The sequence below is a fragment of the Delphinus delphis genome, chromosome 1, assembly GCF_949987515.2.
Source record: "Delphinus delphis chromosome 1, mDelDel1.2, whole genome shotgun sequence".
Lineage (NCBI taxonomy): Eukaryota > Metazoa > Chordata > Mammalia > Artiodactyla > Delphinidae > Delphinus > Delphinus delphis.
The window spans coordinates 140,476,758-140,494,038 of NC_082683.1; the positions used below are offsets into that span (position 1 = coordinate 140,476,758).

The 17,281-nt window shown below is 35.9% G+C and overlaps 1 protein-coding gene across 1 annotated transcript in view; it reads left to right on the forward strand.

Moving 5' to 3' along the window:
• HMCN1 (hemicentin 1) overlaps positions 1-17,281 on the forward strand; it is a 519,438-nt gene that overhangs the window by 197,475 nt on the left and 304,682 nt on the right. The window contains exon 11 of the mRNA XM_060035358.1: positions 3,080-3,355. Coding sequence (XP_059891341.1) covers positions 3,080-3,355 — 276 coding nt within the window. The remainder of the gene's footprint in view (positions 1-3,079; positions 3,356-17,281) is intronic.

The following is a 17,281-nucleotide window of genomic DNA, read 5'->3' on the forward strand; positions in this document are numbered from 1 at the left end:
ATTTGAATTCACAGGATAATTAGATCTCATACTTTGGACAGGAGTGTTGGGAAAGCACGGCATGATGGAATGGTGATGTTTTTGTATCACTGTGGATGAACATTTATAAAGTCAAATAGCACCCAAGAACTGTTTCAAGAAAAGTTAAAGTTCTAGCAATATGTTACTTCATTTTTTTTTTCCAGCATTTCCTTCTAGACAACATTTTTAAGGATTTTTGGTTCATTGGAGATATTGGTTATTGATATATTGGTTTTAAATGCAAAATGGGTGTAAAAAGAATTATACCTCTTTTATTGCATATAAACATATAGAAAACAATGAACAGAACTGCAGAAGCAGGAAAAAATTCTTTACAAATGATAGTTTGTACTTTAGTTTATATTAATTTTCTCTACTGAATTTATTTTTTTAGCATAATGTCCCCCACCTGCAACGCACACATACATACAATACCAACATTTTGGCTTTAAGTAAAATTGAAAAGAGAAAACTTGTCAAGGGCATGTCAGTGACAGGCAATCTTAAATTTTAATTTCAGGATATTCTTTTAGAACAGGGTAAGACTTGGAAATAATATTATACCACCTCATCATTTTATAGCTAAAGAAACTGAAGCCCAGAGCAGGCAGGTGCCCCATTTCTGATCAGATGGATAGGTAGTGAGAAGTAGATTCTTAGCTTCCTGACTCTCAGTCCAGTGATCGTTACCTAATGTCGCAAGGCCTATGCTTATCATTCTTTCTCAGTTTTGAGGTTTCATCTCTGGTCCCCTAATCCTAGCCTCAGCCATTCTTTCACTTAAGAATGACTGCCCCTCATCCTCCCGGGACCAGGCTGTTTCCGGTAATTTGTTATCTTGGCCTCTTTTGCAAACTGCTGTAATTCTCCATCGTCTCCTCCATCACCACCAGATTTATTGATGTATGCATAAATATTTCAGTGCATATACTATTATCTGTAGATATTTATGCAGTGATGGTATTGTATGTCATATTTAAAATCTCCTCTCCTCCTGGATGTTAGCAGAAAGTTGGCATTTTACGTATTTGAATTTATATTTGAAGAGGAAATAGACTCTGAGGCAGATTTTGCACGCAAGAGGGTTATTGCCGAGTTTCCTAGGAAAGAACACCTGTAAGGGAGTGGAAGAAGTTAATCCATGATATAATCACAACAGGGGCCTCAGCTGATCCTACAGGGAGTTCTGGAGCTGGGGTGACCCTGAATTGAGGCAAGAGAGCTGCATCTTTTTCCTTCATTAAGTGGTCCCTGGAAGTCGGCTGCACTGGAAAGGGGGTCTAACCCAAGCATGTTAGCTCCCTTGGCCATGAGCTCAGTAGCCAAAAAGCAGAGCAGCTAGGGAAATGAGTGCCTAGGTCCTTGAGAAGGATCCAGCCTCCCCTGTATGCCCATAATATGGGATTTTACATTTTCTAAAATTCCCTAGTCTAGTTGAAGAAGTTTGTTTAAAAAGAACAAAAAAAGAAACCCACACAAAATGTTTTGTGGTCTTCAAAAAGATTTTGATACAGTGTCAACACGTATTCACAAATACTCGCCTCCGGGTCTTTGATGGTCCATACCATCTTGTACGTTAGCATCACAGAGCCTTAGTGCTAGGAGGGGTCTTTCAGATTACCTAATTTAATCATCTCATTTTTCAAATAGGGAAACAAACATTGTGAATAAATTGGCTTATCTAAGGTCATACAGCTAGTTAGGGATAAAGCTAGGCAGCCTATGTTTGCCAGACTCAGCAAATAAAAACATAAGATGCCCAGTTAAATGTGTCTCTAATATTTCATGAGTCATACTTATACTAAAATGTTATTTGATATTTATCTAAAATTCAGATTTAGCAAACCATCCCGTATTTTATCTGTCAAGCCTAACCAGACTTCCGTCAGACCTTCCTAACTTTCTCCTGTACTCTTTCCAATCGATTCATTAGCTCTTTTCATAAGAGATTTTAAAAACATAGCAGAATTGTAAAAATTAAGGATTTTTAAAATGATTTAGAATAACATATACTCCTCTAAAAATGTTTGGAAAACAAAGATAAATATAAAGGAAAATATGAAACATATACACACTTCTCTCTCTCAGCGATGACCACTGTGGTTTTGGCGTATTACTTCTAGGTTTTATTATAGGCTTATGTTATTCATCTGCACATATATATAGTTTTGAATAAAGAAGTATACAGTTGGATCTTGACTATCTGATACTCTTTCACATTTAAACTGAAACAGACACATGGGTTTCCAGCTAGTTCTTATTGCTATATTATTGCTCAATAACGGCGTGCTGTGGCAGGTTATTTTAAAGCATTTGGGCAGAGTGAGCTTTACAGGGGCATTTGGATTTACAGTATTCTCAAACCTAACTAGAGCAATATGTGATTTTCTCTAGAAATGTAGTTAAATATTTAATTAGTAAGTGCCTTTTGACCACATCTGAAATGCGCGTGCATTACTCAATGCCTTTTGTGTACATGGTCCTATGTGTATAATTTTTTTAAAAGTCTATGCCTTACTGTTAACTTGCCTTTCTTAAATCCAACATTCCTCATCTTCACTGGGAGAAATTCATCTTACTCTAATGTACTGTGTCTTAATGAGTTTATAATCCCCTTAAAGCTGATACCATTGTATCTTTTCCATATCTACCATACTTCATGCGCTGTTTTCTTTAAAACACGAAGTAAATGGTTTTAAATTTTAAAAATCCATAAATGCTACTTTCTTCAAAATTCAAATCAAAATTTGACTCATTCTGCAGTCCTGAATCAGTCTAGTCATATTTTGCCATGCCTCTTTGATCCTCGTATCTATAATTTACAGATTTGGACTTGAGTGTACTTTGGTATGTAAACATGCACTCCTACTGAAAGCATTTTTCAACTAGATGATAATTTTCTTGGGGTGACAGACATACGTATTAATGAATACGTTCCGCTGTACTGCATCTTTCCTACTAGATATTCAACACATGCTCATTAAATTTTTAAACCATCTCTATGAGTGAGCAAAATGACTTCTGGGTCTTTCAATTTGAATCTTTTCATTTCACACAGAGCCCCCGCCAGTCATCCAAGTGCCTAATAATGTTACAGTCGCTCCTGGAGAAAGAACACTTTTGACCTGTCTTGTCATCAGTGCAGTGGATTACAATCTAACCTGGTGGAGGAATGACAGAGATGTCAGGCTGGCAGATCCAGCAGGAATGAGGATCTTGGCCAACCTTTCCCTGGAGCTGAGGAGTGTGAAATTCAGCGATGCCGGAGAATATCACTGTGTGGTTTCCAGTGAAGGAGGATTATCGGCTGCATCGGTTTTCCTCACAGTGCAAGGTACTGTGTGCTTATGGTAACTTCTGAATTGTGGCGTCTTTCTGTCTTCCTTCTTTGATCTCTATTCCCTTAAGTTGTCTGTCTGAGGGTATCTACGCAAACAGTTACAGTTTTGAAAGATAGAATGCTTGTGGACCTTGAGGGTCTGAAGCTGACTAAACTGGAAACTAAAACATCACTAACAAATAGGTGACTTTAAAACAAACACAGCTAATCCTAGTAGTTGAAGACCTTTATTTTAAGCAAATAGAAATAGAAATTGTCTCTGGATGATTTAATGGTTTTAAATTCTCTCATTTATCCTGTGAACTTTAAAAAAAACCTAATTGTTAATAATTGATAAAAAACTTTTTTTCCCAATGTGAGTGCATTATTTGCATATTTAATTTACTTTTATGGTTTAATTCAGTTTTAAGATGTTTCTCATCTAGGTGAAATTTTATGGAAACAAGCAGAGCTGTTTTTACCTTATTTATGTTAGACACACACACACACACACAGACACACACACACACACACAGACACACACACACACACACACACGGTACTTACTGAAGGTAAGCTAATGGTAAGCCAAACTTGAATTGTCTATATAGACTAAATGATAGTTTCAGATAGCTGAAAACAAGTGCATTAACAATGTGGTCTACTCGCTACCATCAAATGAAGATCAGAAACTATTCCTAAGTATCTCTTTCAGCGGAATCATAATTGGCTTCTGAATGTCTCTAGAGTCTTAATGTAATGAGCAACTTACTCTTGGCAGTTCTACACAGTTTAGCTGAAAGATTCGGTTGCTGCCTTAGCAGAATATTTCATTTCAAATCCTTGATGTGGGAAACTGATTGCTTTGGAATCGGGTCTGGCTCCTTGGTTGTGCTACTCGCAACAACTTTATAACATGCCTCAAGTAACACTGTCAGATGGTTTTTTAACATGGTGATCTAAGAGAGTGACCACTGAGTTTTGGAGGCTAGCTCTTGGAATGTTATTAATGGCAAAAAAGTGAAACTGCCATGAGACTTAATAAAATGGTTGACATCTGATTCTGGTTTTCTCGCTGGTAGTGGAGATATATTCCGCAATCCGACTGTATGGCTGTGTGTCTTTTGTTAGCTGATCTGCTGAAACCTCTGGGGGAACATTACTTTTGTAAATGATTCACTGCATTTCTACGTGGTAAACTACCTAGATCATTTGAGTCAATACAAGTAGTAACTTGAGTTACTAGAGTTTTGGAAGTATTTTTACCAAACTGATTGTTTCAGATAGGATAAATGCTCATGGATTTCTGAAATGTGACCTTGGTTCTTTCCCTGGAGTCCCTTAGAATGGGATTGTAAAATAAAATCAGAGCCTTCCTTGTTTCCCCAGATTAACTTTTAATCCTTTAGTATTGTTTAGTCAATTTGAGTAGTGATTCTCAGACTTTCATGAATAAAGAATTATCCAAGGAACTTTTGAAAAAGCAGAAATTCTAACCCCACACCCAGAGATTCTGATTTCACAGGCCTGGTATAGGGCCTGGGGATCTGCATTTATAACAGACCTCTCAGGTGGTTTCAGGGACAACATTTTCCAAAACAGCATTTGAATCTATTCCAAAATATGAATCCTATGATGTAGAAATGCATACTTTTAAAGGAAACCCTCTTCTTTCTGGTAAAATAGACTCATTATTATCTAATGATTTAAGTTCTGAGGTAAGATGTTACATAATGTACAAAATGCAAATACAAAAAACACATGTCATTACATGATTACTGGCTAGCCTGTATAATCTCTAGTGGTGTAAATCTGTTTAGAGGCATTGTTTTATGGCCTGTCTAGTTGGTCTTGAGTTTGAGGGAACAATTTTGATGAAAAATTTGTTTTAAAAATCTAACAAAAATATGTTCTAGAATTGATGGCACTGTTTAATAAAAAATAAGAGATTCTAGTTAACTGTAGCCATCTGATTATCTTATGGATATACATTATTGAAAAGCAGTGGGTATTTGATGAAATAAACTGCTGTACCTAGGATTATAATTCCTGCGAATATGTTTGCTAACTATTGACATTGAATCATAAATTGTATATGAATTTCATTTTTATGCAGTTAAATGTTTTAAAAAATAAAAAATAGTTCAAGAAAGCTTAAAAGAGACAATAGTTACTTGGATTGAATATGCACTTTAAGAATATTTTTCTTGCTTACAGGGGAATCAGTAGCTTAATTTATAACCTCATTTATGTTATTCTGCCTCCACAGATCTGTTTGGAAACTGTTTCTATCTGGAATACTTCTCTAAAAAAAATTATTTATTTATTTTTGGCTGCACTGAGGCTTCGTTGCTGTACGCGGGCTTTCTCTAGTTGCGGCGAGCGGGGGCTACTTGTTGTTGCAGTACATGGGCTTCTCCCTGCGGTGGCTTCTCTTGTTGTGGAGCATGGGCTCTAGGCGTGAGGGCTTCAGTAGCTGTGGCACACAGGCTCAGTAGTTGTGGCTCACAGGCTCTAGAGCGGAGGCTCAGTAGTCCTGGCACATGGGCTTAGTTGTTCCAGGGCATGTGGGATCTTCCTGGACCAGGGCTCGAACCCGTGTCCCCTGCATTGGCAGGCAGATTCTTAACCACTGTGCCACCAGGGAAGTCCTGGAATACTTTTAAAAATTAAGCATCCAGATTTTACAAATTTTGGTAGTAGTTAGCAAGGATTTTCTGGTTAAAAATAGTATGTCTAGCTACTGCAACCTCTTCTCAATAACAGTAGAATATCTGTAAAGATCTCAAAAAGACAAAACTGAACAATACTAAAAACCAGTTGCAATATACAGTGGCAAAAATTTGGGGAGGAATTTTATAGGTTATATATAAAGATTCTTATTTGTATAAATAAGTATATAATTTTCACTTATATTTTAAGTTCAATGGAATGAAAATTTCAATCAGTGGTCCATCTTTTCTTATGTTCACATGAAAGCAGGGAGGATGTATCTCTGTTCCTTCATTTCATAGTTTGCTTCAGAAAGAAAATGTTACTCTTTAGGGAGCCAGCATGCTATCTCCTTAAACCTATCAATAGCTATAACCATCTAGTTAGGAAAACAGTAGGACAAGAAGTGGACAGGCAACCTGGCACCATGTAAAAAATTGGAACCTGAGATATGTTTCTCACCAAGTGAAAATATTTGGAAGCAAGAGAAACATTGATGGGTATGTCAGAAGGGATTTTAGAGACAAATGGTAGCAGAGGGGAGCATCCCATCTCAGCCAGAAGGGCATCATGGGTGAGAATCAGGTAAGGAGCTATGCACATCAGATTCTTAGCCACAGAGCTGCAAAGAGGGCTCAACTAGAACAAAAGTAGATGGAGAATGAAGTTAGGTCCATTCAAACACTTTGTTGACTGACACTGAGTCTGGGGAGATGCCACATCATTTGAGGATTAATAAACAGAAGACTGTCAAAACAGATGCTGCAGAACAGGAAAAAATAAAGCATAAGACCTAAGAAAAAAATACTGGGGAATAAAACAAGGCGGGGAAAGACTTAGAAGAAATTGATGCTTTGAAAGTAGTAGTTTATTCTAAAGACTGGAAAAAAAAAATGTTTAGTGTCACCAGTCTTTCAGAAAGACCTATCCTCCTTTAAGTGGGAGTATATATTTATAAAGGAAGAACTGGCTAAGATGAAAGGACAATAGCAAGTGCGATGGAAGAAATAAAAAGGGATTTGATGTTAAAAATGCAATATTATAATTCAGTCTGAATCAGAAATACTGAAGAACAGAATTTGTACTACATATAATAAAATAGGGATGTGCTGCATAAACTTGAGAAGTTCTTTCAGAATATTGAGGCAAAGGACTAAGACTCGAATAATATGATTTTTTAAGTGGAAATAAAAACAAAGAATGGAACTGTAAGGTTTATAGGTATATAACATATATAGGTACACAGCAAAGACAACTGAAACTAAAGAAATAGTCAAAGATATAATTGAAGAAAAGTGCACTAGGGAGGAAAAAAAAATTGTCCTGAGTGAGCAAATCAAGCAAGGTCAGTGAAGGGAGAACTTGATCTAGACACATCCTGGCTGAAATTTCAAATTACTATTATGAGGGGCAAAACTCCACAGTATACAGACTAAACCAGTACATTGTAAACAGAGTGATAAAATCAGACTGGTGTCAAACTTCTCAGATATGCTCAAGCCTGGAAAGTAATTAAAGTGGATATCTGTCATATTTTGGCTCTTAGGGTCTGAACATGTTCTGTAATTTGAAGAGGAATTATTTACTATCTTGGAAAACAAACTTACGGTTACCGGCGGGAAGGGGGGGCGATAAATTGGGAGATTGGGTTTGACATATACACACTACTAAATATAAAATAGATAACTAATAAAGACCTACTGTACAGCACAGGGAACTCTACTCAATACTCTGTAATGACCTATATGGGAAAAGAATCTAAAAAAGAGTGGCTATATGTATCTGTGTAACTGATTCACTTTGCTGTACAGCAGAAAGTAACACAACATTGTAAATCAACTATACTTCAATAAAAAAAAAAAAGAAGGTGGAAAGCATACGAGATCAGATAATTACCTTTCCCTAAACTCTTGCAGGTTACATTACCTAGAGTCAGCCACTCAGATGTTCCTGTGGGATTTTAGTTCTTACTAAGTCCATGGACATTTAAAAGACTTCAATTTTGGCAACATCATGGAATTTTGAGTCCAGCAGCAGCAGAAGCAAACGTCCCAGTGGCCTTTTTCCATCACTCTAATTTCCCTCAGTGACTAATAGGCTCATTATCAATTTATCAGAAGAGCCTTGAAAAGAAATGCTGATCGCAGAAACTGTGGCTGTTCAGTCAGTCTCACTAATGAGCATGGGAGAATGTGAATGGGTTGATACGCTTATTTCATTATGAGAATTCCTTATTGTGGAGATCAAGGTATAACTAGACACAGGAAACTTTTCAGAAAACTCTGCTTACCTCAAGCAGGGTTTACCACAAGACTCAGAAGTACAGCTATGCAAACAAAATAACAATCAAATAAAAACCACACACAGTTCTGCTAGGAGGAAAAAAAAACTAGATTGGTATATACAAAAATGTGATTGTTGGTGGCAATGGACCTATAAGTGAATTTTTACTTATGCTTTTCTGTACTTGAAAAAAGTATTCAATAGAAATGAATTATCTTAAACTTTTGTGTAAATAGGACTTTAAAAGTTTTGAAAATGCTGACATTAATTTTATTGGGGAGATCAAATTATGTGTGGGTATATGTTTTCTTTCTTTGCTAAATATTCTATAAATTTGCTTTATCGCTTTTATATTTAAAATAATTAAGATATAATTAAAGTAAATAGGAGATAATTAAAAAATAAGGAATAATTAAGAAAAATTCGGAAATAATGCCTCTCAAAAAGTGTCAAGTGAGAAATTTTGACGCTACAAAAAATCATATTTGAAAGCTTAAAGGTCTGGAATTTTATAGGATTATATCACAGAGTAATCTGTTTTAAATCATTTCTGAGCCCAAGTAAGGTAAGAGAAAAAGGAGAAATGCAGAGTATTAATTGATAATTACATTAGATTTTCTTATAACTAATAGTCCAGTAAGAGAATCATGAAAATCCCCTTAACTTTCCCCTTTGCAAGATTTTCACAGGAATAAATTTTGACTTATAGAAGTCTGTATCTATGTTTGAATAATAAAAATTGAATTTAATTAGCTCATCTATTTTCCTAGACATTTTAATACATTGAAGTCTTGGTAGTTAAGCTTTTTATTTTTGGAGGTCGACCTGAGACATGTATATGTCTGTTTCAGATACTAGTGCCATCTTTGTGGATTTCATTTAGATGAGATGAAATCATATACTTAAAACTCCTAAATTGTTACTTGTTGTCAAAAGTTAATTTTATTCACTGCTTTGGTTCTTTGCTGTCTCAGTGTGAATCAGCACAAATGAATAAGATGCTCTGTTAAAATACTGGGTTTTGTTGTCTATGGAATCCTAGGGATCTAATAAGGAGTGAGTTGGAGGCTTTTAGCTTTGAAGGAAAATATTCTAGTGAAATTTTACATCAAGTATATCCTGCAGTGATATCCACGAAATGTGTAGTTTTCCTACAGAAATGTTTGCTTTCCTACTTCTTTCCAGGCTGACTGTAAGCTTTATGAAGAGAAAAGTTTAATATTCACTTACTTTATCTGACGAACCTACTCTGCTGACTCCATGGTTAGGGGCAAGCTTCTGTTATAATATGATTCAATTCCATGCAGTAAAATGTATAAATAAATATTATGCATTTCATTCTTTTGTCTTTCATGCAAGGCATCTATGTGGTATATAGATCTTAGACCACTTTATTTGTAGATAGAAAGAATCATATTTCTCTAAAGCTTGGAAGACAGAAACATTATTAAAATGTCTTTAAATAGAAGTTATAAGGAAGGGTAAAGAATTAGAGTTATTTACATTGTAAAAAGAAAAAAGGGATGAGATGGCCTAATAAATACTTCAAGTATATGAGAAATTGTTATAAAGAAGCTTTCCAGCAAGGACATTTTAATTTCCAGCAAAAATGGACCATTAGAAAAATGTGTATTAAGCCAAGCCTGCTGGATTTAAGTGAGCTAGAAAGATGTCCAGATGTTGGAGAGGTTAAATGATGGACTGTGATAACTTTCACAGTTCAGGGACTGCTGGGAAGAGATAGAACAGACGAGGAATCAGCAAGCACTTCAATCCACTGAGTTATCCAGATGAAGCACTTCAATCCACTAAGTTATCCAAATCCAAATGAAGCACTTCAATCCACTGTTATCCATTTAAAAACTTTTGAGAATTCGTGACATACATTATGCCGTCTAACCCTCACAAATTGTGTGTATTTGTATCTGCGGGGTTAGTGGCTTGCCCTAGGTTACAAAGCCAGCAAGTGGCAAAGCCCAGATCTGGACTAGGTCTTTCCATCATTCTAAATAGTGTACAGAAATGCCTACACATGCTATGAACAGGTCTAAGGTACAGGTGGGTAGAAGAAAGTATAAAAAGAGAAAATAAATAAAGGGTCCTTGGGCTTCCCTGGTGGCGCAGTGGTTGAGAGTCCGCCTGCCGATGCAGGGGACACGGGTTCGTGCCCCGGTCCGGGAGGATCCCACATGCCGCGGAGCGGCTGGGCCCGTGAGCCATGGCTGCTGAGCCTGCGCGTCCGGAGCCTGTGCTCCGCAACGGGAGAGGCCACAACAGTGAGAGGCCCGCGTACCGCAAATAAAATAAATAGATTAAAAAAAAAAAAGGGTCCTTGAGTATGAATAGGAAAGTGAGAGTACTGAAATAAATTTTTTTTTAAATAGAAAAGATACAAAGTGTCTGCAAGTTCCTGGCACATGGGTAAAGAATAGCTGGAAATCTAAATCTAAATAAATAAATAAAAAGTTTGGTGAATCCTTTGACCTAAGTTCTGATAGAGCAGCTGGTAAGGAACAGCCTAAAGGAAAGAGAGAACTGGGACTATGCACAGAGAGACCATGTAAGATGACTAGACTAAGCTACATTAGGGCAGGACCCAGTTTTCTTCAGTTTGGGGTCTTTAGTGCCTGACATAATATCTGGCACTTAGTTTTGTGTGCATGAATGTCTGTGGGAAGACTGAATGAAAAGCAGAGTGCTTAGCTAGGCAAAGGAACTATTGCCAAGTCTGAAAAGTCCTATGTCAGAACATGTAGTAAAAATTGACTTGATTCAGATTCCCTTGAAATGTTAATTAATGTTTCTTTGAGTTACTGTTTTATAAATTAATGACGCAGCTAAAAAGCAAATTCTGTTTCTGAAGATTAGATATTTGTAATACGGGAAAAACGTAATGGCTTACTATTTTTATACATGAGGAAGGAGCTTTGATATTTGACTATTATGAATAAAAATTGAATTAGAGCTAATACCCAAAATAGGAGTACTTATGGCTGCATCTGCAGAAGGGTAGGATATGTGAGGAACATTTGATTATTGAGACTGCAAAGCTGATAGATAGCTGTTATGTTGATGAGATCTTCATTGATGCTATTTCCCGCAGCACTATCTAAATCATACTATGTCAGGTATATATTTTTTCCATAATAATGAAACCAATCCTGAAATGTATGAAGTGCCTTGACTTAAAACACATTTTTACAAAAGGTCAGAGTTTGTCCATTTGTTTGTCCAAATGTTTGTCCATTTGTTTATACATTTATTCGTTCACTCAGAGTGGTACATTTGTTACAAGTGATGAACCTGCATTGACACATCATAATCACCCAAAGTCCATAGTTTACATTAGAATTCATTTTTGGTGTTGTACAGTCTATGGGTTTGGACAAATGTATAATAACATGTATCATAGTAACCATACAGAGTATTTTCACTGCCTTAAAAATCCTCTCTTCTCTGCCTGTTCATCTGTTTTTCCCACCTTCCCAACCGCTGGAACCCTCTTATCTTATTACTATCTCCATAGTTTTGCCTTTCCCAAAATGTCATATCCTTGGAATCATTCAATAACTAGCCATTTCAGATTGGCTCCTTTCACTAAAATTCCTCCATGTCTTTTCATGGCTTGATAGCTCATTTCTTTTTAGCACTGAATAATATTCTGTTGTCTGAATGAACATAATCAGCTTTTTATAGTCAAAAGATATTCTTGCTATAATTGATTCTGAATCAGGAGATGCAAGTAGATATATGTAAAGCTTTAATAGTATCCTGCTAATATGCCAAGAAGTAATAATGGTAATTTGAGACTTTTCTCCAAGTCAAATGAGAATGTTAAGTCTAAGCTTTGGCCTTCCTCTTTAGTTTGGAAATTCTCTGATTTTGGAAAATTGTTATAAAGAGGACCCACTAAAAAAAGGCAGTGTAATAGGCAATGTTAGTCATCATTTACCTGAAGATTTTCTTTTTAAAAAACTTTTATTGGAGTTACTTGATTTACAAGATTTTCTAAGTAAGAAAAAACTAAACTTTAAAAATTCTTTCCTCTGATCAACCATATTTATTGTCTTAATCTGTTTTAGCTAATCATCCAAAGAAGCTCCTGAATTCATGACTTCTTGTTGTTAAGGAAAGAAAGCATATAGCGTTAAATAGAAAAAAGGTTAATGTATAAATAATTTTACATTAGGAATTACTTAAAATGGGCATAAAGGCAGCAAACATTTGATACATTTACATATTCTTATATCTTCTATTGGAAAAATAAAAGTAAATTTTGAAGAAAAGAAATCTTGATGCATATTTGCCATTAAGATTTTGTCATTAAAATAGAATGTAGCCTAAATTTATCGTTGTTTGTCTCTGAAATTATTGCCTTTCTCTTATTAACTGAATTTCATAACCGCACTGGAATTCGGGTGTGGAATTTTTTGCAAATCGAGCATGTAACTGTCAATATTTAGTCTTTGCCTGTGTGTTCTATTGCCACTGTACCCACTTACTGGTAAGTCAAAGAATTAGCGACCTTCTCTCTTGCTCTCTAGTCCAGCACAGTCCAGTAAAACTTTATATAATGATGGAAATGTTGTGTATCTGTGCTGTCCCACATAACAGCTACTAGCTGTGTGTGTCAACTTAGCACCTGAAATATGGCTAATGCACCTAAGGAGCTTGTTTTGAAATTTGACTTATTTTTGGAAATTTTAAATTTGAATTTAAATAGGCACGTAGCTAGTGGAGACAGCTCCAGTTTTTCTGGAGAAAAAGAAAGGCAGAAAAAGCAAGAACCGAAGTCTTAGGAAACTTATTTCTACTGCCCTGTAGACTAACCATTATCGTAATTCATTTGAATTATTGCCATTCAGGAATAATTCTACCGTTTGGGGAAAGTTGTAGCCAGGTCCTCATATTTTCATTGATGAGATTTCATTTGGAAATGTTGCATTTGATTCCATGTCTTTGGAATTTCAGTGGCTCTTGCCTCTTTCCCAGGCCATTGATACCTGTTTTCATTGGTTTTGATCATTTGGCTGATTGGTTAGTTTTAAGTTTTCCTCCTTTGCTGTTTGGAAAGACTCCCTGGCCACTTATGCAAACTGTCTAGTAGTCCTGGAAAAACTTAAAAATATTAAAATATATTCCATTGCCATTTCTTTTTTTTTTTAACATCTTTATTACAGTATAATTGCTTTAAAATGGTGTGTTAGTTTCTGCTTTATAACAAAGTGAATCAGTTATACATATACATATGTTCCCATATCTCTTCCCTCTTGTGTCTCCCTCCCTCCCACCCTCCCTATCCCACCCCTCCAGGCGGTCACAAAGCACCGAGCTGATCTCCATGTGCTATGTGGCTGCTTCCCACTAGCTATCGGTTTTACATTTGGTAGTGTATATATGTCCATGCCTCTCTCTCGCTTTGTCACACCTTACTCTTCTCCCTCCCCATATCCTCAAGTCCATTCTCTAGTAGGTCTAGTAGGACACAGTCTTTATTCCTGTCTTACCCCTAGGTTCTTCATGACAGTTTTTTTTTTTCTTAAATTCCATATATATGTGTTAGCATACGGTATTTGTCTTTCTCTTTCTGACTTACTTCACTCTGTATGACAGACTCTAGGTCTATCCACCTCATTACAAATAGGTCAGTTTCATTTCGTTTTATGGCTGAGTAATATTCCATTGTATATATGTGCCACATCTTCTTTATCCATTCATCCGATGACGGACACTTAGGTTGTTTCCATCTCCGGGCTATTGTAAATAGAGCTGCAGTGAACATATTGGTACATGACTCTTTTTGAATTCTGGTTTTCTCAGGGTATATGCCCAGTAGTGGAATTGCTGGGTCATATGGTAATTCTATTTTTAGTTTTTTAAGGAACCTCCATACTGTTCTCCATAGTGGCTGTATCAATTTACATTCCCACCAACAGTGCAGGAGGGTTCCCTTTTCTCCATGCCCTCTCCAGCATTTATTGTTTGTAGATTTTTTGATGATGGCCATTCTGACTGGTGTGAGATGATATCTCATTGTAGTTTTGATTTGCATTTCTCTAATGATTAGTGATGTTGAGCATTCTTTCATGTGTTTGTTGGCATTTCTACTGATGGAAGATTCAGGAAAAATTAATTGAGCAAGCACATCTATCCATTGTAAATCATTCTTAGTGAAATTTTGTTACTCTCATTATGCAAGCTTCACACTTAAAAGTTAGTTACCATCAGAACTAGCTAGAGTTACCTTCCTAATCAGAAACTGAAGTAATGCATTTTAGAACAATGCCAATATGTTTTAAATAAGCTTATTGAGGTAAATCAGTAGGTACACATCTGTTAAAACAGGACACAGCAACTACTAATTACAATTCTCAGCAGGCTCAGTAATAGTCATTATGTAACCTTTTGAAGTTAGCTTTTTCTATAGTAAATACAGATATTTAGAAGGGTCAGAGATTCTGTAAAATACATTTTCAGGCTGTAGGATTCAATGGAACCTAGGTTCAGTAATTAAATACTAATTACTTTCCAATTTCTCATGTAGCATGGCTTGATGTTAGACCATGCAACATTTTAAGGGAATATATTATCCGCAATGAAAAATATTTTGGGGAACAGTTGTAAAACAGTTCTAATATGTTTTCAGAAATATAAGTCAATTAGGTGGTTGGGCTGAAAGTAGGTTTCAAGTCTCCAAAATGAGGATCTTTACTTAGCTTTTATGGAGAGAACTCAAGTAAGAAAAGAAACTTAATACTAAAAACTAGTTAATGGAGTATCTTTCTTCTCATCAGAGTCTTAATTCCTCATGACATAAAGTTTATCATTAGGAACATTTAGAAGCCTGGGAATCTTATATCACAGAGATCTATTGATAGCCTTGAAATACTTTTTGTCCAGAATGTAATTTAATGCCTATTTAAACAACAGCAATTGACAATCAGTTGTTCCACTAGGTTCCTTTTGGGCTCAAATCCTTTTGGAGTTGGGAAATAAAAGGTTCTAAAACTTTGTAACCCTATTTCTTTTGAACACAAAAAGGTTTTGAGATAAAAATCCTTTCATGGTTGATTCTGTTAATCTAATTTGCTTTTTGGGGTAACAAAAGCTCTAGACCAGGAAGTAGGGTACTTGAGATCTATTTTCAGGAATCATGCCTTATTTCTCTCTCTCTCTTTCTCTCTGTCTCTCTCTGTCTCTCTGTTCTTTACCCCAGGCCACACAAACACAGTGCATCAGTTTTTAAAATCGAATTTCCCACATCCTTTTTATTTATGGACACCTATATGGGACACATTTTCTATGTGACACTGATGCTGGAATCAGCGGATGATTGGCTATGCTAATAGGGATCAGAGTGAATGATCTAATGGGAAATTTAGAGTTCAGATGGAATTATCCCAGTTGTAATGATATTTTCGGCTGAGGCGCCTCTCACTTTCCCTATGCATGGGTTAGTTCACTTCTTCACTGCCTCTCACCTCACTCCCTTTCTTGTTATCTCCATTGGCACCACCCTCCTCCCCCTCCTGATTCACATGCCTAAACTAAATCCATAAAAATCCTCTTTTTAGGGGCTTCCTTTCTTCTGATTTTGTTGCCCCACTCTACTCCGTAGTACCATCAGGTGAAATTTCCCTAAATATCGCTTTGTATCCGTCTAGTCAAACCCTTTTTGTGGTTTCCTAATTACCCCAGAATAAAATTTACACCCCTCAGTCCTCCACAAGCTGACCCTTTCATAATACTTTCAACATTTGATCTTCACCCTTTATCCACATAAAACCATGTATGGACAAGCAAAAAGGAATAAAAATGTTTCCTTTCAATACATGAAAACTGTTTACCTTAAAATAATTAGATATTCATATATTTATCCATCATTCATGTTTCCTTAATATGGATAACTGAATACTTGAACTTGCTGTTAAGGCTTCACTTCTAATTATTGATTAAAAGTAGAGAAACTGGTAGATAATTCTTTTGTCCATAAAATATTACTGATGCTCCATTTTATATGTCAGAGTAGTATCAGGTAAATAATTTTTGGTGTCATATATGAGGTTTGAATTTTCTTTGTATTAAATTTCTCAAAAAGATGGATAGGTACTACACTTATCCTGTCTTCTGTCTCCAGAATTGAGTTTTTGATGGCCACTGAATGTTTTCTGTCAAGCTCCATATGTTCATTGTACCTTCAGTGAATTTCTGTTTCCTAGTGCTTCAACTCTAGCCCCTGCCCTGTTATTTTCCATCCCTCCATAATTTACCCCAACTCCACTTCTCATACTTGAGTCACAGGGGCGTTCTGACTGCCTCCAAACTACTTCATTCTCATTCTAGTTCTGTGACTTAGCTCATAGAGTTGTTTGACTTTAATGTCCCCTACCTATATCCTCCTTATAATGCTAAGCCCCTCTCATAAAACACCTCCTTTCTGAAAATTGTTGGCTGCTTTTTTCTGGTATCCTGTAGAACTTTTATTTAATTTTTTACCACACAAGTCTGCACTTAGTCATGATCAATTTCATATGTCTAGTTGTTTTTCCCCAATCATATTACACGCACTGTGTGATACTTATTGCCCTTTTTTTAAAAAAAAATCATAATGCCTTGCACAGAGAGAAAAACACAATTGTACCCAATGGATGTGTGCTCCTTAATTGCTGAATGGACCTCAAAGTAACAATAGCAGACTATAAGGAAAACTGGGGTCACGGACCTTATCTTTCATGTTTCCATGTTAACTTCAGTGGCTTATTTGAATCACATCAACAATTTTAGATTTCATTATGTAAGTACTTTATTTTCCTGTTATAGCACAGGACAGCATATGACTGCTTACATTTATAACCATATTTTACAACAAAATCTGATAATTACCTGGTGAAAATATTTATACAGATATTATTTTTGAAGTAGTGTTTAAACTAGTTCACCCTAATT